Raw genomic sequence first — 24,113 nt, 5'->3', positions numbered from 1 at the left:
AAGTTAGCAAGCTACTAGGTCTCTCTTTATGCAGTGTTGTGGTGTCTCTCTTGTCGTGATGTTTGTTTTGTCAAATATTTAAATGTTTAATCACAGCCCCCGTCCCTGCAGAAGGCCTTTTGGTAGGCCGTCATTGAAAATAATAATTTGTAAACTTTTCAATACAATTTCAAAACATTAAACCGAGCTCTCCCTCATGTAGTCCAGGGTTGCTAGGGCAAAAACCAAAATGTGTATTCCTTGGAGTCCCGATGACTGAGTTTGGGAAATGCTGATGTAGTCTAGTTAAGTTGACAAGTTCTACAGGTGCTGCCTCGATGCCGGGTGTCTTTTGCTGCCATTGCATTGCTGCTCTAACTAGGTGTTGCTCACTATGCTTGCTGTTTTCTGATATCCCACCACCCCATTATCCACTTGGTTCTGTGTTTCTTCCTTCGGGGAATTTGGTATAGAATATCGTGCTCACTGCCTGTAGTTATTTTATCATATTTATATGATCCTTTGCTCTGGCAGTGAGCTACCCTGAAAGAGCAGAGCCCTAATGCCAAGACTATCATGTTTTAGGGAAGACCCAGATGCAGACAGTGTCAAAGTAACAAAAGTTTATTACTAGAACAGGGGGCAGGCAAAACGACAGGTCAATGGCAGGAAGATGTCAGTAATCCAGATCAGAGTCCAAAAGGTACAGAACGGCAGGCAGTCTCAGGGTCAGGGTAGGCAGAGATCAATAATCCAGTGTGGTGTGACAAGGTACAGAACAGCAGGCAGGCTCAGGGTCAGGGCAGGTAGAATGGTCAAAACCAGGAAAACTAGAAAACACGAACTAGCCACAGACAGGTGCAAGGGGAAAACCACTGGTAGGCTTGATGAACATAACGAACTGGCAACAAACAAACAGAGAACACAGGTATAAATACACTGGGCATAATGGGGAAGATGGGCGACACCTGGAGGGGGGTGTCGACAAGCACAAAGAAAGGTGAAACAGATCAGGGAGTGTCAAAGACTGCATTGTAACCTTTTCTAATAAATGTTTAAAGGTACACTTGCTGTTTCCTTTATGAACCTTAGTTGTCAAATAATATGAAAATGCTGATGGAAAATGGTGTCCCATAAAGTATGCATATTTAGCCTTCTTGCCATTAAAGCTAGTTAATCTTAAGCCTAGGTGTCCCGCTAGCGGGACAACTTCTGGTTACACTGGAGGGCATGCAATTCAAATAAATAATCATAAAAATTATGAATATTAAACATTTAGGTACGTACAAGTGTCTTATATCGGTTGAAATCTTAAATTATTGTTAATCTAACGGCACTGTCCAATTTACAGAAGCTATTACAGCGAAAGCATGCCATGCGATTGTTTGAGGATTTCATAAATTCACAAATAGCGTTTAAATATTCACTTACTTTTTGAAAATGTTCCTCTGATTTGTCATTCAAAGGGTCCCAGCTATAACATGTAGTGTCGTTTTGTTAGATAAAATCCTTCTTTATTTCCCAAAAAGTCAGTTTAGTTGGCGCCATCGATTTGAGTAATCCACTCATTCAACATACAAAGAAAGGAGTCCGAAAATCTACCCCTAAACTTTGTTTCAACAAGTCAAAATGCATTTCTATATATTCCTCAGATACCCTAAAATGTAATCAAACTATAATATTTATTACGGAAAGAAGTATGTTCAATAGGAAACTTTAGGAAATAGGAAATTTTAGCAGCTGCGTCTTGTCTTGGTGCGCGCAAACACGGATTTCCAAAATCTGTACTAAAACTGTTATTTCTTATTCGTTATTCAAGTTTCAAGCCTGAAACCTTGAACATAGACTGCTGACACCCAGTGGAAGCCACAGGAATTGCATCCTGGGAGGTAGAATTGAGTATGCCCTTATATCGGCCATTGGAAGAGCATGGTCTCTCTCTCTCTCTCTCTCTCTCTCTCTCTCTCTCTCTCTCTCTCTCTCTCTCTCTCTCTCTCTCTCTCTCTCTCTCAAAAAAACAATATGGTTGGTTTTTCTTTGGATTTTCTCTTACCATATCTATTGTGGTATACTCTCCTACATTATTTTAACATTTATACAAACTTCAAAGTGTTTTATTTCCAATGGTACCAATTATATGCATATCCTGGCTTCAGGGCCTGAGTAACAGGCAGTTTTAAGAATGGAAATGATGCCGTTGCAGCCTTAATGGATGATGCTTTATGTACCTAGGCTAACTTTAACAGACCAATAAGAAAGAGAGTTCCAAACCTCTCTGCCAATAACAGCTAGTTTTCAGTTTTCCCCTCCCTACTCCCAGATAGTCCTAGCAAATTTCTTGCTCAAGAAATTGCTCTTTGCTAAGAAGCTATTTTTGTTTCTTTTTGACCATTTAAATTTAAAACAATCAGAGTAAGGTACTTAAGTACTTCATTGTTACCAATAAATTATTTGTTGAGATAAAAACGGCTGCATTGGACCTTTAATTCATCAAACGTCATGTATTTGGTACACTCCCTCTCCTTTGGGACCTCTGTCTCGAGCAGCCCTCCCCTTGTGCTCTGGCAGCCTGAGCCTACGTAAAAACAATTTGGTGAGGAGAGAATCAAGAGGGATATGCTGGCTTGAACGTTGGCCTTATGGTTAAATCCAAACGCAAGACGATATTAAATAGCCACTGTTTTGTCAGAGAAAAAGAGAAAACGATATCTACAATGCCAGTTATCGAACTGCCCAGTAATAACCCAGAAAGTGAAAGGTGAGTTATGATGTAATTAGTTAGTAATTTATAGCTAGCTAACTCCAGAAGGGCTATGCTAATTCATTAGCCACAGAGGCCTACGCAGCTAACGTTAGTATATACATGCCACTTGTTTACTCTTTTTACAGAGGATATTAGCTATGTATCTAATAACGAGTCCGTGGAACAATATTGTTCTAAACTGACTTTCGTTATTTATCTTAAAGTTGAATAACTGTATTTAGCTTTGATCGATGCCTGTATAATTGTGCATATTAAAGTTGGCTGCGGTTTATTGCGAACAATAATTTGTCATTTAGCATTCTGCGGATGTTTTTGGCTAAGGACAGGTGTTCTGTAGCTAACTAGCTAGCCAGTTTACCAGCTTATGTTCGTTTACTAGCTTTGTCGACAATGTACTGTTTACTTGCTTCATATGTGAGATTAAGAAACAAACGATCTAACGTTACGGCAATATGTTTCTCAATAATGGCGGAATTAATGGACTGACCCATGTTATTTCGTCGAATTCGTGTTGTGGGAGATGTTAGCCATCTGGCTCGCGATTTTAAAGAAATAGGCACACAGCCATGTCGTTGTCTATATCCATTTCAGACAAGATGTGGTATGTTACCAGTAAAAAAAAATGTTTTAAAAAGGCAATGTTTCCTAAATACATTTTTTTTACTCCATACATTTTCCCTGACACCCAAAAGTACTCGTTACATTTTGAAAGCAGGTCAAGAAAATTGTCCAGTTCACCCACTTAATGATCGAGCAGACTCACTAAATACAGATTTTTGTCTGTATATGAAAAGGATACTAGCTACTGTTACTAGCCATTATAGCAAATATTTAACTTACAACCCTTCAACACCTGTTAGCTGCTCACCTGCCGGTATCAAGATCATATCTGTTCACTCACATTCGATGTGATTTATTAGCCAATAATTGTTTGGCCAATTTAAAGCCTTGATGGCTTGACTGACTGTTATCCTAGTTTAAGAATAACATGAGTGACAGTTAGCTAACTTACCTATTGGTCAGTTCCCAGTCAGTACTTGTGCCTAAAAACTAAAGTACCGGGTGTACAGTCTCTAAAAGTAGGTAATTTAGCTAAAAACAACCTAGCTATTTGCACATTTTGTTTTGGTCAAGTCTGTTCCCAATGGGTGTAAAATGTTGTTATTTATTGTCTGTTATGTTGGTGGGGCATTGAGCAGCAGTCTGTTTACTAGATGAAGAGGCCTCTTGAAACTTAGTCCCCACCATTTTAAGTGATTTGAGTAGAGGTTAGGTGTCCATGAATGTCTCAATTATTTCCCTTTGGCCTAATATCTATTTGTATTTCTCTGTGAGACAGTATTTTTCCACATCACATTCATTCAACTGTTAATGGCTCTTACGCAAGTGGTGGAGAATCATCTCCCACCTGACTAAGCCAGTTGTCACAATTTAAGCCTCTTCATGAATATTGCCTACTGTGTAGCAGAGTGTAATGGGGATTTTAAGGAGTATTGTGAAGAGGCTTAACTTGGCATAGAATAGCAGTGCTGTTGAATCTGCGGGAACAACGTGCAGGTGGAATGCGAATGGACAGGGATTTGACATAAGGATGCTAGTTGGATATTATTTGTGATCTGGTCATGCAGTTTCCAAAGGAACCTTATTCACTAGAACCGCTTATTAGGGATTCCAGTCAATATGCCGCACAAATGATGAGCCCATGACGCCATCTTGACGATGGTTGAGGTATATCACTGTTACTCAGAGGTTGAGCTCCAAGGTTGACACAATGCTTCTTACTTTGCTTTCACATGCCTGCTCCACATATAACGCTGGAGTGGTGTTTGCGTAAGAGCGCGTCCGTGAGCAGTATGCCACCCCTAATGGGGGTTGTTCACTTTTCGACCTCTGAGAATTGCCATACTCACCTCTGCTAGCGCAACCCCCACACAAATGCTTATTCTGAATCTTAACTAGAACACACACTCATGTTGTGGCTTAAGCAAAATGGCTGATCAGTGGAGTGGGTAATCTGGCACATGTCTCAATGACGTAAGAGGTTGGTGTTTTTGTCCTCAGTGCAGACTTGAATTAGGCCAAAAAAACGACACACTATTTTTACCACCCTCATATTTAGCTGAAATTGTTCTCAGTATTTTTCCATTGATGTTGTCACCACCTTTTTTGCCACAAGTAGCAGTCATCTCTCCCCATAGGCTACTCCTACTGTGACGGTCCTCTCTGATTAATCAGTGATGTCAACTGGGAATCAATTACAAAGGTAGCAATCAACCTGAGGGAAGGCAGTCATTTTGTCATAACTCATTGGGACATCCTGTTAATGAATGTGCTTTGTTGCCAACAAAGCAAATAAAATATATCCTGCCTGTTACTTATTTAGCCTCAAGCAAAGTGTTCCATTCAGACATGTAAAGATTTAGTCAGTGGAACAGTTTGAACTTCAATCCTTTGTCCTGGTTAGGGTACCTATTCAAATGACAATGTTTTACCATATTAGTCATGTGAGTTACATGGACTAGAATGATGATACATAGACTTCCAAAGGGACATTTTTCCTGGTCTCCAGTTAGGCTAGCTCATAGTCAATGAATCCTTGAGGAATAATGTCTCAGTTCTTCTGTGTCCTCCAGTCCGAGGCGGTGTTCCCGCTGTTGCAGTAACCCGTGTCCGGGGCCTCTGTGGTGTTCCTGATGCCCCTCACCCACCCCTAAAGATCCCAGGTGGGCGAGGGAATGACCAGCGGGATCGCAATCTTTCAGCTAAGCTATTCTACTCTGTGAGTCCACTCTCTTCTCTTTCTCCTTCATCATCTGGTGTTAAGCTACTTGTATCAAACCTCTCTTCATACCTGCTAATTTCTCCATTCTCCTGCAGGATGCTCGGTTGCTGGTTCTTGAGGAGCCGCCCCCCGCCAATGGCAGAGTGCGTTTCCTGCTCTTTGAGCCTCGTTGCTCAGAGGGCAAGCACTGTGTCTGGAGGGGGGTGCTGAAAGGGAGGAACATCTACATCGAGATCCCCCCTGGAGCTCTGCCTGAGGGCAGCAAAGACAGGTCAGTGATCCAATGCAAGTTCAACCTCTTGTTGTCCTCTGGTTTTACTTTAGACCATTTTTGTTGTCTTTTAAAGGTGCAATATGCAGAAATCACTCTGCCATTGCCAGTGTTTAAAATTCTAAAATGTTTGCCGAATTTCAGGTGACAACTAGTGTGGAGAGTCATTGTACCATCTAAACTGCTGTGAAATCTTTTCATTAACCAAAAATATAGTATATAGTATATCCAGATGCAAAAAAATGAAATTTTCAGACGGGGACGCATAGAAATGGCACACACAGAATGGATCTACCGCTTATCAGACTTGCTTACAATGAGAATGGCAGCTCTATAACTCAAATTTCTATGTGAATTTGGTCTTATCGCGCACAAAGATACATATTGCGCCTTCAACTTGTTTGATGTTGTTTCATGGTAGATGGACTTAGTTTATATTGCTTGCTGACTGCAATGCACTTCCTTCATAACTCATTGACTTACTTAATCTCTCCAGTTTCGCTCTCCTGCTGGAATGTGCGGAAGAGAAGCTGCAGGTTGACCATGTCTTCATCTGCTTCTACAAGAACCGAGACGACAGAGGTAAGTCACTGTGTGTGTCTGCTTCCAGTCAAACACCTCTGTTAATACTTTGTGCTTTGTTATGAGGCAGTTCTCTCACTGTCCTTTTCTCTCTCCAGCATCTCTGCTGCGTACCTTCAGCTTCCTGGGCTTTGAGATTGTGAGACCGGGTCATCCACTCGTCCCTACCCGCCCTGATGCTTTCTTCATGGCTTACAGAATCGAACGAGACTCCTTCGACGATGAATAATGGGCCACGCACATGCCACAAATGCACGTTAGCTTTTACATACCCTTCCCCATCCCACTTCATCACTTAGGGAAAATAAATATGATTAAAATTCATTAAGGTCAAGGTTTCCTGTGAAATAGTTTATTTACTTTGATGTGATGTATTACAATGACATTTGAACTAGTGTGTAATGTTAAACCAAGAATGTATCCTTATTAAATCTGGGAAATGTTTCCTCAACACTGTACTAATTTCCATGTGTAGTACTGATTTCCTCCTTCCCCATCCACTACAATGATCATCTCTAGGCTGTACAATTTATGGTGAAAATGTCCATGCTGCATATTCATGTTATGTTGTGTTTTCTTGGGTATTTCAAGTTGATTTTCATGTTTTATATTGATTTGATTTTAATGTGTGCATGAACTTTGATTTCTAGTTTTGATCCACTTGACTGAAATCTGCATGTTGTAACAAGTGCCCGAATAAAAGTGCTCACCTTAACCATAAGGCATAAATCCACTTGTTATGTGTGTAGGAATTGGGGAAAGGGCATTGAAATATGTGTAACGATTTACAAGATGTTGTATTTTGTGGGCACACGTACCAGTTGTAGAAGCATCTGTTTAAACTCGATCAGTCTGTTGAATTTAACCTAATGCACTTTAAGTTGATGTTTTAAAATCTTTAATGGGGCTCCTTGGATCCATGAAATTTTAATTATAGAACACAGTGCATATACATTTGATTTGGAGCTGATATGTAATTTGCCCAATATACTTGGAAAGCAATGCTGTGGAAAAATGTCTAATAAAAAAGCAAACCTTTAATTGCATTCCAGATGTTGAAGATAGATTCTGACAACATGAACGTTAAATATCATCCACATTTTACATTAGATTAGAGCAGGGTATCCCTAAGTCTGGGACCCCACCTGGGTGCACATTTAGTATTGTGCCCTAGCACTACACATCTGATTCAAATAATCAAAGCTTGATAACTACTTATTTTAATCAGCTGTGTACTTCTAGGGCAACAAACAAAAACGTGCACCCAGGGGGGGGGGCTCGATTGGAGGATCATTCATTCAAGCAGTGGACTTCAATTAACAGACATGAGTAATCACAACTTCCTGTCCACTGTTGTGGAGTCCTAGTCGAGCTGTGGCCCTCATCACAGTTTCAGAGTCAGTGAAGGAGATATACTGTAGACACAGGCAGTGCTCCCAGTCCAGACTGGGCAGGTCCAAGATCAGCCCTCCCTCTGCCAGCTTCAGCATCAGAAGGGCCTGCTTGACTGACAGCCAGTTGTGCAGAGTGGAAGGCACGGTGGGATTTACCCTGAAGAGCTCAACACGTGGACCCCAGAGCAGAGCCTGCAGGACCCCCACTACGTCTGCTATCTGTAGCCCACTACCCTCATCCTGAAGCCAGGAGGCTAGTTGGAGAAGCCCTGGTAGATATGGGGAACTCTGGATGGCGCCATCTGAACTCTGTGTATGTTGAGAGGGAGCATTGTCAGAAAGGTACAGGCAGTACTCTAGCAACACTCCGAACTGAGACTGGATGGATGGAGGTGCATGAGCAGGCTGAAAGAGACTGGGGTCACTGTGACTGGTGTGATTGGTCAACGCCACACGAGGGGTTCCCCACTTTCTCCATAGCTCCTGAATCTCTCCTTTTATATTCTCTTTTTCATTCTCCAATAACTCAATTTCTTCACTTCTTCCACTTTCTTCTGCTTTGTCTGCCTCTGTCCCCCCCCCCCTCTCCCTTGGCCATACCAGCAAGATGCCTTGAGCCTTCAGCTCAGCGCAGGTGGCTGCATTACTGCACAGGTGTTGTAACCCCAAGGCTAACTGTAGCAGCAGAATACTCAGTTGCCTTTCATACACTAATGGTTTAAAGTTTCGCAGGAACCTTCCCTCTTGTACAAAGTCTTCCAAAGTAGCCTGTGGTAAGTCTCTCTCAATTGTCACTGCATATCCCTTGAGCAATAGTGAAGCAACTGTAGGTCCACTGCTCTCCTCAGGCTCCGCTTGACTTTGGTCTGCCTCAATTCTGCTCTCATCTGGTGATTCTGTCCCTGTCTGATCAGACTGTGAGGAGTCTGAAGTGGTTGTGTTTTTGGTTCCAGGTTCTTTCTCCAGTGCTGGGCATGATGGGAAAGATACAATGACCTGCTGAATGTTGACATTGGGCGGCACTGAGGTAGGTTGAGACAAGGGGCCAACTTCACTGCTTACCTGGGAATGAAACCGGGGAGGAAATTAGAACAAAAAAAACCTTTCACTTCCTTAACAAGGCTTAGTCACATTAAAAGTTGTTTCTCTCCTCTATTGTACAGTCATATCTGATTCATTCACAGTCTAACAAAAGACCCCTAATCTAAAATTAGGATTCCCATTAGCTGCTGCTTTAGCCTTTCTAAGACATGGATATTTGCTGTTGTCTGTACATTCTGTACATTCTGTTGGGTTGCTCAACACCTGTTGACAGTTCAGAGGAAATGTGTCACTGGAGTCGGGGGTTGCCAAATATATATATATATATATAGAGCTTAGAAATGAGCCTTTTTGTTGATTATCTCTTATCTTTGGCTTTTGGCCTTATCGTGGCTTTTTACATTTGGTGCAGCTGTGTTTGCATTCTGCTTGACTTTTGCATTGTGCACATAACTCAAGTATGAATACTGCTTGAGCATGATGCATAAACTGCACAAACTTATTTACAACCACAGACAGATGCTGGCACTAAGACCGCAGTCAGTCAGCTGTATAAGGAAATAAGCAAACAGGAAACCACTCACCCAGATGTGGCGCTCCTAGTGGCCGGAGACTTTAATGCAGGGAAACTAAAATCAGTTCTACCAAATTTCTATCAACATGTTAAATGTGCAACCAGAGGGAAAAACATTCTAGATCACCTGTACTCCACACACAGAGACGCGCACAAAGCTCTCCCTCGCCCTCCATTTGGTAAATCCGACCACAACTCCATCCATCCATCCTGATTCCTGCTTACAAGCAGGAAAATTAAAGCAGGAAGCACCAGTGACTCTGGCTATAAAAAAGTGGTCAGATGAAGCAAATGGTAAACTACAGGACTGTTTTGCTATCACAGACTGGAACATGTTCCTGGATTCTTCCGATAGCATTGAGGAATACACCACATCAGTCACTGGCTCTATCAATAAGTGCATCGAGGACGTCGTCCCCACAGTGACTGTACGTACATACCCCAACCAGAAGCCATGGATTACAGACAACATTCGCACTGAGCTAAAGGGCAGAGCTGCAGCTTTCAAGGTGTGGGACTCTAACCTGGAAGCTTACAAGAAATCCTGCTATGCCCTGCGACAAACCATCAAACAGGCAAGGCGTCAATACAGGGCTAAGATTGAATCATACTACACCGGCTCCGACGCTTGTCTTATGTGACAGGACTTGGAAACTATTACAGAATACAAAGGGAAGCACAGCCGCGAGCTGCCCAGTGACTACCAGATGAGCTAAATCACTTCTATGCTCGCTTCGAGGCAAGCAACAATGAGGCATGCATGAGAGCATCAGCTGTTCCAGACGACTGTGTGATCACACTCTCCGTAGGCGACATGAGTAAGACCTTTAAACAGGTCAACATACACAAGGCTGCGGGGCCAGACGTATTACCAGGACGTGTGCTCCAGGCATGTGCTGACAAACTGGTAGGTGTCTTCACTGACATTTTCAACATGTCCAACATTGAGTCTGTAGCACCAACATGTTTCAAGCAGACCACCATAGTCCCTGTGCCCAAGAACACAAAGGCAACCTGCCTAAATGACTACCGACCCGTAGCACTAACGTCAGTAGCCATGAAGTGCTTTGAAAGGCTGGTAATGGCTCACATCCACACCATTATCCCAGAAACCCTAGACCCACTCCAATTTGCATACCGCCCAAACAGACCCACAGATGATGCAATCTCTATTGCATTCCACCCTGTGCTTTCCCACCTGGACAAAATAAACACTTATGTGACAATGATATTCATTGACTACAGCTCAGCATTCAACACCATAGTACCCTCAAAGCTCATTACTAATCTAAGGATCCTGGGACTAAACATCTCCCTCTGCAACTGGATCCTGGACTCCCTGACGGGCCGCCCCCAGGTGGTGAGGGTAGGTATCAACACATCTGCCACGCTGATCATCAACACTGGAGCCCCCCAGGGGTGTGTGCTCAGTCCCCTCCTGTACTCCCTGTTCACCCACGACTGCATAGCCAGGCACGACTCCAACACCATCATTAAGTTTGCAGACAACACAACAGTGGTAAGCCTGATCACCGACAACGAAGAGACAGCCTATAGGGAGGCGTCAGAGACATGGCCGTGTGGTGCCAGAATAACAACCTGTCCCTCAACGTGACCAAGACTAAGGAAATGATTGTGGACTACAGGAAAAGGAGGACCGAGTACGCCCCCATTCTCATCTATGGGGCTGTAGTGGAGCAGGTTGAGAGCTTCAGGTTCCATGGTGTCCACATCATCAACAAACTAGAATGGTCCAAACACACCAAGACAGCCTATTACCCCTCAGGAAACCAAAAATATTTGGCATGGGTCCTGAGATCCTCAAAAGGTTCTACAGCTGCAACATTGAGAGCATCCTGATTGGTTACATCACTGCCTGGTACTGCAATTGCTCAGCCTCTGACTGCAAGGCACTACAGAGGGTAGTGCGTACGGCCCAGTACATCACTGGGGCTAAGCTGCCTGCCATCCAGGACCTCTACACCATGTGGTGTCAGAGGAAGGCCCTAAAAATGGTCAAAGACCCCAGCCACCCCAGTCATAGACTGTTCTCTCTACTACCGGACTGCCAAGTCTAGAACAAAAAGGCTTCTCAACAGTTTTTTACCCCCAAGCAATAAGACTCCTGAACAGGTAATCAAATGGCTACCTGGACTAATTGCATTGTGTACCCCCCCCCAGCCCTCTTTTATGCTGCTGCTACTCTCTGTTTATCATATATGCACAGCCACTTTAACTATACATTCATGTACATATGTACATACCACCTCAATTGGCCCGACCAACCAGTGCTCCCACACATTGGCTAACCAGGCTATCTGCATTGTGTCCCGCCACCCACCACCCGCCAACCCTTCTTTTACGCTACTGCTACTCTCTGTTCATCATGTATGCATAGTCACTTTAACCATATCTACATGTACATACTACCCCAATCAGCCTGACTAACCGGTGTCTGTATGTAGCCTCGCTACTCTATATAGCCTCGCTACTGTTTTTCACTGACATTTTTTTTATTGTAGTTTTTATTTCTTTATTTACCTATTGTTCACCTAATACCTTTTTTGCACTATTGTTTAGAGCCTGTAAGTAAGCATTTCACTGTAAGGTCTACCTACACCTGTTGTATTTGACGCACGTTACAAATAAACTTTGATTTGATATGGAATACTGCTTGAGCATGATGCACAAACTGGTTTACGCATAGAGTAGGCTGGGCTGGCCCTTACCTTTTGGGGGCAGGGATAAAACATTTAAGTGGCCCCCCCTCGTGAAGGCAGAGTTTTTGCTGTAGTTAATTTCCTGCAATTATATTCAATTTGCCATGTGGTGGAGAGAATATTTCGCAATTTTCTAACACATTTTATGCAATTCTACAAGTTGTGCCATGGGGCGTAGAAAAACATGTGCAGTTTTACAGCGAACTTCCTACAATTCTACACATTTGACCATAGGGTGGAGAGATATTTGAGCAGTTTAAAACCACATTTTCTGCAATTCTACACATTTTGCCATGACTTATGATATCTGAGTGAGAGTGACTAACAAAATCAATGGGGGCCCACTGGTGGTCAGGGTCCCTGGGCTCGTGCCTAGTGTGCCCTGTCAGTAATGAAACCATGATTACTAGCTACAAGTTTAGATAACTGGTCCGACTAATTTATAATCTAATGAAAAGATGAATTGAGAAACTGCACCTTGTGTATTCTACTATTCTAACTCTCAACAGAGTTCCTAAAAACATTTAAAATAATTCATCCTTCACACACACACACACAGCGGCCGCTTAAATCACTAATGCCCTGAGATCATGAGCATAACCTTACCTTAGCTGCGATTATCCTCCCTGGAAACTTTGGGCTATGCAGGCTGTAGTACAGTGAACCTGCTATCTGCTTGGGCTGGTAGTTTTCACACAGTAGGAAATCTTGGGGCTGAAATGCAAAAACGCCTTCGCCGGGCACTCTCATCAGGAGAACCCCAGCCTCCATGCGCTGTTCCATACTCCTCAGGAACAGTAGGTGGCGATGCTGAATACCTTGACAAATGTCCCCTTGGTTGTAGAAACTGCTGAAGAAGTAGGTAAGCTGTTCATCAGGTGTATCGAAGTCCAGTTGAGATAGCGGCTGCAAGTTGAGAGGGCTCTTCTGGACTGGTCTTTCTTCGTCTATCTCTACATGGGGCTGAGTGCCTGCGATGGGGACCAGCATGTAGAAAGGGTTGTCATAGTTTTGGTGACTGCAGGGTAGTGGGGAAAGGGGACACAGATAGACCCCTGGTAGGGAAAGGGTTCGAGCCAGCCTCTTCTTGGGCACTGGTGGAGGGGTGGTGCTATCTGAGAAAAACCTCTCTTGATGACAGTAAGAGGGGTCTGAAAGATAAAGGGAAATACAGAACATGTAATAGACTTTCCAGAGAAGTCATTGCCTATTTCCACGTTTTGACTCTATGATTATCGAGAACTTCTTTAGAATAAGGAAGAGAAATTACAGAATAGTAATACTCTGCAACAACAAAAACATTTCAGCCAATGTTTATCTCAAACTGTTGTTGGATACGTAGATTAAATATTTGGCAGGAGGTGGCGCAGTAGTTAAGGGCGCCAGCTGTGCCACCAGAGACTCTGGGTTCGCGCCCAGGCTCTGTCGTAACCGGCCGCGACCGGGAGGTCCATGGGGCGATGCACAATTGGCCTAGTGTCGTCCGGGTTAGGGAAGGGTTGACCGGTAGGGATATCCTTGTCTCATCGCGCACCAGCGACTCCTGTGGCGGGCCAGGCGCAGTGCGCGCTAACCAAGGTTGGTTGGGTTGTGAATCGGAGGACGCATGACTTTCAACCTTCCTCTCTCCCGAGCCCCTACGGGAGTTGTGACAAGATAGTAGCTACAAAAACAATTGGATACCACGAAATTGGGGAGAAAAACGGGGTAAAATTAAAATAAATAAATAAATAAATATTTGACAGGAGCTCCTGTATTCAGTTGAGCTTGTGACAAACATGTGGACACATAAATGTTGTGGCTATGGCAGGTCTTTATCAGCATAGACCTGGTTTCAGGTGTCACTTCCTCCCATTCAATTCACATGAGAAAAGGGAAGCAGGGCAAGAGAGGACAAGGAAGGAAAATGAGAGGGTAAAATACAAGTGCTTTCTATTTAATATTTCAGCTGGAAAAAAGCAAATACCTAAATAACTTATATCCTAATCCATTTTATAATTGAAATCAACAGGATAATATAATACTACAGTGTCTGATAAAGGTAGATGTGCGTTGTACTCACCATAGCGCGGGTGAATGGGACACTGCAGTGCATGGCAATCAGTGGCTGCAGAGAACACATCTGTACAGGTAGAGCCCTGGTGCTGATGGGGCCCCAATGGGCTAGAGACACTCCCATCCATCTCCAGGTCCACACTGGAACACATACTAGAGCCTCGCGAGTAGAGACTCCTGAGCGCGCACACACACACACAATCAGATTCATTAATTGATCTGCTGTCCTTTGAACTAGTTACCTAAAATAAGCGCCTACAGTACAGAAGCTGCATAGCACTCAGATAGACTCTATGCAGTGTCTTGATAGTTTTTCTGACGAAGCCTACATTTAAAGGTTCAGTTGAACTGTCAAGACACTGCATAGAGTCTGAGTGCTATGCAGTTTCTGTACTGTATGTTTTTGTTTTACCTGCGCTGTTTGATAGGCAACACTGGGGGTCCACTCTGTCTCTCTGCTCCCTGAGTTGCACAATCCATCGCTGCACAATCCATTGCCTGGTTACGGTGTCTCTCACTCAGAATAGCAGTCTGTCAAACTCAAATGGAACTTGAGGTCTCTAATATTATTGCTCAGGTTCACGTTAATATCCTCTCTCCCTCTCTTTCGCTTGCTCTCTCTCTCTCTCTTACTGTCTGTCTGTCTATCTCTGTCTCTCTTTCTTGTGAGAATGTAATTATCTGCTGTTCTGATCTTTGCAGTCTGAGGTTGGTACCGGAAAGGTAGTGCCTGTGTGAGGGCATATCAGTACTTATGCAGTAACCTCAACTACAAAATGAGGAAGAACACCAAAAAGACACCCAACTTCACACACTCTTTTTTTCTCTCTCACTTTCCTTTTAAGTTAGATCCATCACACACTTGGTCTCTGCCTCCCTGGTACTTTGTCTTTTATGGATTGGATCTCAAATCACATTTTTCTTCTTCAATGTGCTAGCCCCCAATTGCTTTATGATGCATCTTCTTGGTCAAACACGTGATTATTATTATTTTTTTTTTTTTTTTTTTTTTAACCTTTATTTAACCAGGCAAGTCAGTTAAGAACATATTCTTATTTTCAATGACGGCCTGGGAACAGTGGGTTAACTGCCTGTTCAGGGGAAGAACGACAGATTTGTACCTTGTCAGCTCGGGGGTTTGAACTCACAACCTTCCAGTTACTAGTCCAACGCTCTAACCACTAGGCTACGCTGCCACCCCGATCAATTTAATTGCATTAGAAGGGCTGAGAGATGAGGAAATGTTGGACTGGAAAGGAGGCATGACTGAGTCAAATAGGAATCCTGACTTAATGAGGTGGTGATTAAACAGCTCAGACATATTCTCCTTGTCAGTAGCAACCCCATCATCAACATTGAGGGACATGGACAGCTGTGAGGAGGAGGGTTTATTCTCCAGGTCTTTCCCCGTTTTCCAGAACTTCTTGCGTTTAGAATCACAGAGAGAGAATGGCTATTTAAAGTAACTAACTTTGGCCTTCCGGATAGCCTGAGTGCACTTATTTATCATTTACCCTGAACGAGAGCCAGTCAGCCTGAGCATTTATGTGCCGAGTCTTTCACCAAATGGTGTTCTTGAGGTGGAGTAACTCTGCCAGATCACGGTCAAACCAGGGGCTGAACCTGTTTTTAATTCTCATTTTCTTTATGGGAGTTGTCTGTTAACAATACCACTGAAAATATCAAAAAAGAAGGTCCAAGTGTCTTTGACAGAGGGCCAGGTCATGAAGGAAGGCTTGTTCATTAAAGTTTTTAAGCAAGCGTCTATGACAAATCAGGACAGGTCGTTTAACTGAGAAGCCATTACGAAAACAGTGATCACTAAGGTCATTAAAGAAAATACCAGACTGATACCTATCAGGATTATTTGTGAGGATAACATCAAGGAGAGTAGCCTTTTCTGGTTGTTTGGAGTCTTGGGATTGGTAATAATCTGAGAAGGATTTAGGGAGTTGTTTTAGTACTTGGTCAGGTGGTTTAAGCATGTCACAGTTTAGGTCACCCAGCAGGACAAATTCAGACAAATTCAGACTATGTGTAAGGGGCCAGGAGAGACCTTAGGGCAGGTAGGTTACAGGCCAGTGCTGATGGAGGACGATAACACCCAGCAACAGTCAACAAATAGCTATTTGAAAGCTTAATGCTTAAAACCAGCTATCAAATTGTTTGGGGACAGACTTGTTGGAGACAACAGAGCACGGAAGGCATTCTTTGGTAAAGATTGCCACTCCACCACCTTTGGAAGATCTGTCTTGACAAAAAAGGTTCTAACCAGAAAGGTTAACATCAGTGTTCAAAACACTCTTTCTTAACCACGTCTCAGTAATGACCAACACATCTGGATTAGAGCTGTGAACCCAAGGTTTCAATTGATCCATTTTAGGTAATAACCTTCTAGTGTTAACGTGCAGAAAACCCAGGCTTTTACAAGAGCAGAAATCAGTGAAGAAGTTATCAGAGCACAAGTAAGAATTGGGGCTAGCAACAGTAGACGGGCCAGGGTGTACATGCACATTTCCAGATATCATCAGCAGTAATACAATCAGGGCACGGCAGAGGACAGGGAGAGAGTGTTGATTTTTTATGATATTTCAATGTGCATCAGGTGGCAACAAGATCCTATTGTACAGCAATTTCATCAGGTAACATGAATACAAAGCTGGCGAGATGTAGTTAGAATAGGATGGGAGGCCAAGAGTTCATGTAACCAATAGAGTCTGAGTCGCGAGTGTGGGGGGAAGAAACTTCAGTCCCATGGTTGGGTAAACGATCAAGTTCATAGTCAACAAAGCATGCAAAAGTCATGGGGCAAATAGGATAAAGCACAATAAAAAATGTTTACAGCTTGGGGCAATCCCATTGTAAGTTCAAAGAGTCACTCGCCCCAACAAGATAACTTGAGAGTAGCTCTCTATGAGTCCAATATGCTATAAAAGTCTGAGCTTTAAAAAAAATAGTAGGCCTACAGTAGTTCAAGTGTTTCTGAGTAAGCTCACGTAATAAGCATCACAAGTTAATTCACCTACATACAAGTCTACAGTGTGTGTACAGTGGGGCAAAAAAGTATTTATTTAAAAAGTATTTATATAACTATGACAGACAAAATGAGAAAAAAAATCCAGAAAATCACATTGTAAGAATTTTAATGAATTTATTTGCAAATTATGGTGGAAAATAAGTATTTGGTCACCTACAAACAAGCAAGATATCTGGCTCTCACAGACCTGTAACTTCTTCTTTAAGAGGCTCCTCTGTCCTCCACTCGTTACCTGTATTAATGGCACCTGTTTGAACTTGTTATCAGTATAAATGACACCTGTCCACAACCTCAAACAGTCACACTCCAAACTCCACTATGGCCAAGACCAAAGAGCTGTCAAAGGACACCAGAAACAAAATTGTAGACCTGCACCAGGCTGGGAAGACTGAATCTGCAATAGGTAAGCAGCTTGGTTTGAAGAAATCAACTGTGGGAGCAATTATTAGGAAATGGAAGACATTCAAGACCACTGATAATCTTCCTCGATCTGGGGCTCCACGCAAGATCTCACCCCGTGGGTTCAAAATGATCACCAGAACGGTGAGCAAAAAGCCTAGAACCACACGGGGGGACTTAGTGAATGACCTGCAGAGAGCTGGAACCAAAGTAACAAAGCCTACCATCAGTAACACACTACACCGCCAGGGACTCAAATCCTGCAGTGCCAGACGTGTCCCCCTGTTTAAGCCAGTACATGTCCAGGCCCGTCTGAAGTTTGCTAGAGAGCATTTGGATGATCCAGAAGAAGATTGGGAGAATGTCATATGGTCAGATGAAACCAAAATATAACTTTTTGGAAAAAACCCAACTTGTCGTGTTTGGAGGGCAAAGAATGCTGAGTTGCATCCAAAGAACACCATACCTACTGTGAAGCATGGGGGTGGAAACATCATGCTTTGGGGCTGTTTTTCTGCAAAGGGACCAGGACGACTGATCCGTGTAAAGGAAAGAATGAATGGGGCCATGTATCGTGAGATTTTGAGTGAAAACCTCCTTCCATCAGCAAGGGCTTTGAAGATGAAACGTGGCTGGGTCTTTCAGCATGACAATGATCCCAAACACACCGCCCGGGCAACGAAGGAGTGGCTTCGTAAGAAGCATTTCAAGGTCCTGGAGTGGCCTAGCCAGTCTCCAGATCTCAACCCCATAGAAAATCTTTGGAGGGAGTTGAAAGTCCGTGTTGCCCAGCAACAGCCCCAAAACATCACTGCTCTAGAGGAGATCTGCATGGAGGAATGGGCCAAAATACCAGAAACAGTGTGTGAAAACCTTGTGAAGACTTACAGAAAACGTTTGACTTCTGTCATTGCCAACAAAGGGTATTTAACAAAGTATTGAGATAAACATTTGTTATTGACCAAATACTTATTTTCCACCATAATTTGCAAATAAATTCATTCAAAATCCTACAATGTGATTTTCAGGATTTTCTTTCTCATTTTGTCTGTCATAGTTAAAGTGTTCCTATGATGAAAATTACAGGCCTCTCTCATCTTTTTAAGTGGGAGAACTTGCACAATTGGTAGCTGACCAAATACATTTTTGCCCCACTGTATGTGCACTGGAGGCAAACAAAACACTCAGGAGAGAGGGGGGAATGTGGCGGGGGCAAGCCAGGGCAGATGTCGGTGAAAAGATCACCATGTGGGATCAAAGTAACAATGCAGCAGGTAAGGCGAGTACATTTTAACATCTTAGTAATTTAGCAGATGCTCTTATCAGAGCAATTAGGGTTAAGTGCTTTTCTCAAGGGAACGTCGGCATATTTTTCACCAAGTTAGCTCGGGATTCGAACCAGCAACCTTTACAGTTACTGGCCCAAACCTGAGGCTGAGTAGGAGAGGAGGCGTTAAACCCTACTTGGACATTCAGTCTTTGGGACGTGGAAGGTTGTTGTTGTGCAGAGAGGGATTAGAATTCATACAGTTATAATAATAGCACACTGTAGGCCTATTGGTTAGCATGAATAGATTTAAACAATAAGGCTTGTAAGTTCATACATTTACGTAGACGCTCTTATCCAGATCGACTTACAGGAGCAATTAGGGTTAAGTGCCTTGTTCAAGGGCACATTGACAGAATTTTCACCTAGGGAACACCCTCAGGGATTCCAACCAGCAACCTTTCAGTTACTTGCCCAACGCTAGGCTTCCTGCTACCATACTTTCTTACTTTGCAGTAAGCATTATTCTGAAAATGAATATCTTGTTCCATTATATTATTGAAATATATTAGGTCAAGTGCTCTTCAGACAAAGGGTTTTTGTGATCTATTTTTAGAAGTAGGTTTCATATTCATTCCACAGTGAGGCACAATTCCTCTTCATGATCTATGAGAGAGGAGGCATAATGAGTATCAGTAGAAGGTTGCAGAGTAAACATCATTAGGCCCTAGTGTCCTTTCTCTTAAGAGCCCCTTCATATGCTAAGAGCCACAGAGAACAGGGTCTCCCTACCTCACATACAGCAGATGTTGCATCAGCACACATTGAACAACATGCAGTTAAGATTTACAGACTGTTGGACATGCTGAAATACATCATCCTTTTATGATATGTAACTTTAAATTGTCATCTGAAGAGTGTAATACACCATTGAATATATTCAGGTATCATATGTGTTGTTAATGACAGTGTATGGTGGATTAGGATTTATGTTAAATTCAGTTGAGAGGATTAAGGTTTAGATTACGCCCCTTAAATAAAACATACAGATGTAAGGCTAGCCATAGCGGGGATCTACAGTATAGTATTCTGGATTTCATGAGATATTGAACTGTCTTGAGAGGAGAATGTTTATGAAAGGATCAGCTTTCATATTCATACAAATGTTTCAATGAGGAGGTGGAGGATGAGCCTGAGGAGATGGTTCATAGTATCTCCTCCTTTGGTGCTGATTCAGTCTGTGAGATAATATATTCTATGGACAGTAGTTGCCCATCTGGAGGCATTGGGTTTAATGTGAATGGCCTGTGTCGTGTGGTGGATGCTGTCTTTATCCTTGTGTAGGCGCCAGAGCCCAGCTTGGAAGAGCAGAGCCTCCTCGTAGGCCATCTGAGAGCTCTGACTCAGGGCGACAAAGCCATATGGTCTGGTGACCTTGGCAAGGTGAGGCAGAGACAGGGCAACTCTTGCGGTCGGGTCGGGCCAGTGCTCATTCTCCAGGAAGGTACAGGGGTAGGATCTCTCCCTGTGGAGGGGAGAACGCTTGTAGGTGAAGGGGTCTGAGATGGTCCAGTGGGCTTTTCGCTCAGGTGAAAACCCAAATCTGGATGATGACGTTGATGTAGAGAGTGAAGAGGATAGTAAAATACATAAACAGCAGATGTCCACTTCAGGGCCCCAAACACCTTCATATGCCTCCTCTCCATCATCGCCTTGGGAATGGTGAAGACTGGGAATTGTAAACTGGAACTCCCGAGAGAGCGCATGCTGGAGCGCAACTGTGCCCGCACAGCGTGGAGAAATCCCACATTTCTGCAGCATTAAAGTGTTTTGTGCTACTGCCAATAGGTCCAATGCTGATGGTGCTGTCATGTTTCTCTTCGTTGTGGCTGTTGTGTGTGTGTGTGTGTGTGTGTGTGTGTGTGTGTGTGTGTGTGTGTGTGTGTGTGTGTGTGTGTGTGTGTGTGTGTGTGTGTGTGTGTGTGTGTGTGTGTGTGTGTGTGTGTGTGTGTGTGTGTGTGTGTGTGTGTGTGTAGGCTAGCCTATGTGTCTCTCTCTCTCCCTTTCAGCAGTGCTATTAGTTTGTGTCTTGGGTAGGTTAGATTGGTCTGGAGAGAAAACAGTGGGGCTTTATACCTGTGACTCCCCCTGGAGTACCGTTGGTTCTTTCAAGACAACTATTTGGGGGGGAAAACGAGGTCAAATCATGACTTCAGTGATCTTCAGGTCGGAAACTCGGAGCTCTCGAAAAATGCCAGAGTTTCCGACTTTTAATTACGAGTTGGAAGACCGTCCAAAACGATTTTCGCAGTCGGCGCTTGTTTTCTTGTCTTCGACTTCCCAGTTGTTTTGAACGTGGCAAGTGTGTGCGTAAATGTGACGTGTCTGCCTAGTGGCGGAAGCTCTAACCAAGTTTGGTTATCCCTATTCAGATGGATGGACACCACAAAATAAAATAAACACCTTACTGTTTACAAAATAAAACAAAACAAAGCAATAATTTCCCTTGTAAATATTATAATTAGTAGTTGTCATTTTCGTTCAGTTTATTCTATTTATTCAATTCTCACTTTCAATAACATTAGCCTGTGTTTACACAGGCAGCCCAAATCGGATTATTATTCCACTAATTGTTCTTTTGACCAGACAGATCAGTTATTTTGCTACTAATTGGGCAAAAGATGAGAACTGGGCTGCCTTGCCTGTATAATGCTGTGTTCACGTGCTTAGTCGTAACTCTGAAATGTCCGACTTGCTAACTGGTTACCTAGTTATACACATTCCGCATTCAACGAGTTAGCAAGTCTCACATTTCTGAGTTTAGTTCCGAATAGCATATGAACTAGTCACATTTTGCCGACCGAATGTGACAGGCTATTGTCGGCCTATCTGATGTTGGCCCATACCTTTCTACAGATGCTGCCATAATTCATAATTTCGCTAATTAGTGATCCGATAAATGGTCACAGTTAGCCTAATTGTTTGTGTGGGGTGATTGGCTCATCTTCTGCTATTCCGGGGTTCATAAGAACACTGATCACATACCGCTGTTATCAGCTTCCTTCCAATCTATCGCCACATTGATCAGTATGACCTCTGAATGTAGCGTCGCCATCGAACAGGACAACGACGGTGTTGAGGTAATATGGGCAAATTATGTTTGTACTCAACTTTTATTGTTGAGGTTGTTTAACTTGCTAACACCTTGAGCTCTTTGCGGCGGGAAACTTTGAACGCCTGCTAGCTTCTGTTGCATCTGTCATCACAAGTGGCTGCACACTAACGAAATGCCCTGGGACACTCCTTTCACGACACGAAGTGACGTTCGTTGCATGTTAGGACAGCATTTTCGCGAATTTATTTCCTAACCTACGTTAATTGTCCTAGCCTGCTATGAAAGTACATTTCTTATCGAAGTGTTTCATCAATGCGCTAACTAGTTAGCCATCTGTCTGCACACCTTGATATTTTATGCTTGCTTTGTGGCTTTTTTAATATAGGATTTAACTGACCCATTTTTACCTTCACAGGACAAAGTTGTGGTGAAGAGAGACAGTGTGTTAACCACTGTACTCTGTCGCCTGTCACAGTTTTGGCCTGTCAGACTAGCGGTAAGCATGTTCCCCAAGCTTAATTTATCTTCACTGGTTAGTTTGAATTTGACATGTTGGACATGGGATGGTTGCGTTTCAATAGTTTGTGTCCATAATTGGCCTCCATATTAATCCCACAAGAACCTGTCCTCACTTTGCATCTGTCTTGGCTATGTGAGTTATGGCTTTTAAAGCTCAGTGATTATATTTCCTGTCTGCAGATGCGTGCTCTCCGTGGGTTTTGGTGGCTGTTGGGTTTCTCCCCTTCAGATGAGGCTTTTGTTCCTCCAGAAGAGGATGCCAATTCTAGTCCAGCCCGCCACTGTCTAGCAGGCCGCAAGCGTCTGCGTCGAGCCACACGCATCCTGTTGGCCATCCTGCCTCGCCGTCTGCAGAGCACCCTGGGCTACCCTGTGTGCACCAGCATCGGCCGTGCTGTATCCCCAGGCATGTATAGTCATGGTTTCTATATACAGCATTGAGACATGTGCTTGAAATGGTATGGGGGAATTCTACTATTCATTTGGGTTGGTTTTTCAGAGGTGCTTTGCTCCCCCACTAAGCTCTGTGGGAAAGGCAACAAGAGGAAGCAGGATGACCTTGACGACGACGAGGAGCAGCAGACCTGGGTTGAGGCACTCTCTCAGGAACTAGAGGATGAGGAGCCTTCTGTTGATCCTGACTATGAGGTGGGTTCTCCTGTTATGGTTTCCTTTGAGTGGGCCTAACCCTTCATCTCACATGAGTAGTATATGGTCTCCAAAATACATGCAAGCATTAAACTCATTTCGTCAGTTTCCCGTGGCACATTGATTTGATACTTGACTATCCAGACCTTTTTTTTTTTGACAGCCGAGTGCAGTGGACACTGACAGTGAGGAGTATAACTCTCAAAATGACACAGAAAGTGACCTTGATGTTTCAGGGAAGGTCGTGATTGACGACCTTAAAACGGTACAGAGTGAGCGTCTCATTGGCATGGCGTTTCATCATTCTGCAAGTACTCTGACTACAGGAGATTGGCATTGAATCTAGTTGTCTTTTTGCCTTGTTTGCAGAATGTTCCTCAGACGGCATAGTGGAAGGTGGCATTTCAGGTACATCTGGTGTAACAAACATTTACTTGTTTTTTTTTTTTATAACATGCATGAGGGTCAACCTATTTGTAATCCTGGTATGTTTGACTATTTATATTGATTGTCTTCTATGGCCCACTTGTAAATTGACATCAGTACTATTTATTGGTCCTTAGGTGTGCCGCCTTCAGTTTTATCACCACCTGTAAGCCTCCAGTGCCAGTATTCACTTTTTGCTTGTTTGTAATTTACTAAATAAAATATTCATCTTCATGTGCAGGTTTATTGTGCTTAGTAGCTTCAGACATGCAGTGTAATAACTGACCAGGAGATGGCAATACTAGATTCTTGTTTTATCCTGAAACATCTAGCAGTGTTGACAAGTGGATGATTTGATGGTTGTCACCATATATATGGAAACATAAGAGTTTCATGGATAACACCTGTACAGTGAGTTGCTGCTTGACCCCCTAAGTCTCTGTCAAGTAAGATCCTAGTTGAGCTGCAGGAATGGACTTGTACACTGACTAAGGCCTGTTCCATTCAGTCTACTTACACGTGCATATTAAAACGTACATG

At 43.2% G+C, this 24,113-nt stretch overlaps 2 protein-coding genes and 1 pseudogene across 4 annotated transcripts; 2 read left to right on the top strand and 1 right to left on the bottom strand.

Moving 5' to 3' along the window:
- Positions 1-2,512: 2,512 nt before the first annotated feature.
- Positions 2,513-7,419, top strand: LOC118389801 (ornithine decarboxylase antizyme 1-like; annotated as a pseudogene). The gene is made up of 5 exons (XR_008147434.1): positions 2,513-2,737; positions 5,377-5,522; positions 5,621-5,796; positions 6,293-6,378; positions 6,477-7,419. The product of XR_008147434.1 is annotated as an ornithine decarboxylase antizyme 1-like (transcript).
- peak3 (PEAK family member 3) lies at positions 7,396-14,912 on the bottom strand. The gene is made up of 4 exons (XM_035779651.2): positions 14,575-14,912; positions 14,170-14,339; positions 12,714-13,258; positions 7,396-8,834 (listed from the first exon to the last, which is right to left on the bottom strand). Exons 1-4 carry the CDS (start codon positions 14,655-14,657, stop codon positions 7,695-7,697), a joined length of 1,938 nt encoding a protein of 645 aa, XP_035635544.1. The 5' UTR covers positions 14,658-14,912; the 3' UTR covers positions 7,396-7,694.
- Positions 14,913-21,705: 6,793 nt separating this feature from the next.
- Positions 21,706-23,807, top strand: org (oogenesis-related gene). Of its 2 annotated transcripts, XM_035789610.2 has the most exons (7): positions 21,711-22,005; positions 22,396-22,476; positions 22,680-22,905; positions 22,999-23,147; positions 23,311-23,412; positions 23,517-23,555; positions 23,711-23,807. In XM_035789610.2, exons 1-6 carry the CDS (start codon positions 21,955-21,957, stop codon positions 23,535-23,537), a joined length of 630 nt encoding a protein of 209 aa, XP_035645503.1. In that variant the 5' UTR covers positions 21,711-21,954; the 3' UTR covers positions 23,538-23,555; positions 23,711-23,807. The 2 variants fall into 2 exon arrangements, with proteins under 2 accessions (XP_035645497.1, XP_035645503.1); XM_035789604.2 differs by having other exon boundaries at positions 21,706-22,005; positions 23,311-23,555.
- The last annotated feature ends 306 nt before the right edge of the window (positions 23,808-24,113 follow it).

This window comes from Oncorhynchus keta, chromosome 1, assembly GCF_023373465.1.
Source record: "Oncorhynchus keta strain PuntledgeMale-10-30-2019 chromosome 1, Oket_V2, whole genome shotgun sequence".
NCBI lineage: Eukaryota > Metazoa > Chordata > Actinopteri > Salmoniformes > Salmonidae > Oncorhynchus > Oncorhynchus keta.
The sequence above is the reverse complement of the archived record's forward strand: the minus strand, read 5'-3'. Positions and strand labels throughout refer to the sequence as shown.

Bases quoted from the DNA above. Each gene is read 5' to 3' on its own strand.
- peak3 (XM_035779651.2), bottom strand. From the start codon at position 14,657: ATGGATTGTGCAGCGATGGATTGTGCAACTCAGGGAGCAGAGAGACAG. The intron at 13,259-14,169 runs GTGAGTACAACG...TTTATCTTTCAG, and splicing joins TCCCATTCACCCGCGCTATG to ACCCCTCTTACTGTCATCAA. The intron at 8,835-12,713 runs GTAAGGTTATGC...TTTCATTCCCAG, and splicing joins GGAGGATAATCGCAGCTAAG to GTAAGCAGTGAAGTTGGCCC.
- org (XM_035789604.2), top strand. From the start codon at position 21,955: ATGACCTCTGAATGTAGCGTCGCCATCGAACAGGACAACGACGGTGTT. The intron at 22,006-22,395 runs GTAATATGGGCA...TTACCTTCACAG, and splicing joins AGGACAACGACGGTGTTGAG to GACAAAGTTGTGGTGAAGAG. The intron at 23,148-23,310 runs GTGGGTTCTCCT...TTTTTTTGACAG, and splicing joins CTGTTGATCCTGACTATGAG to CCGAGTGCAGTGGACACTGA.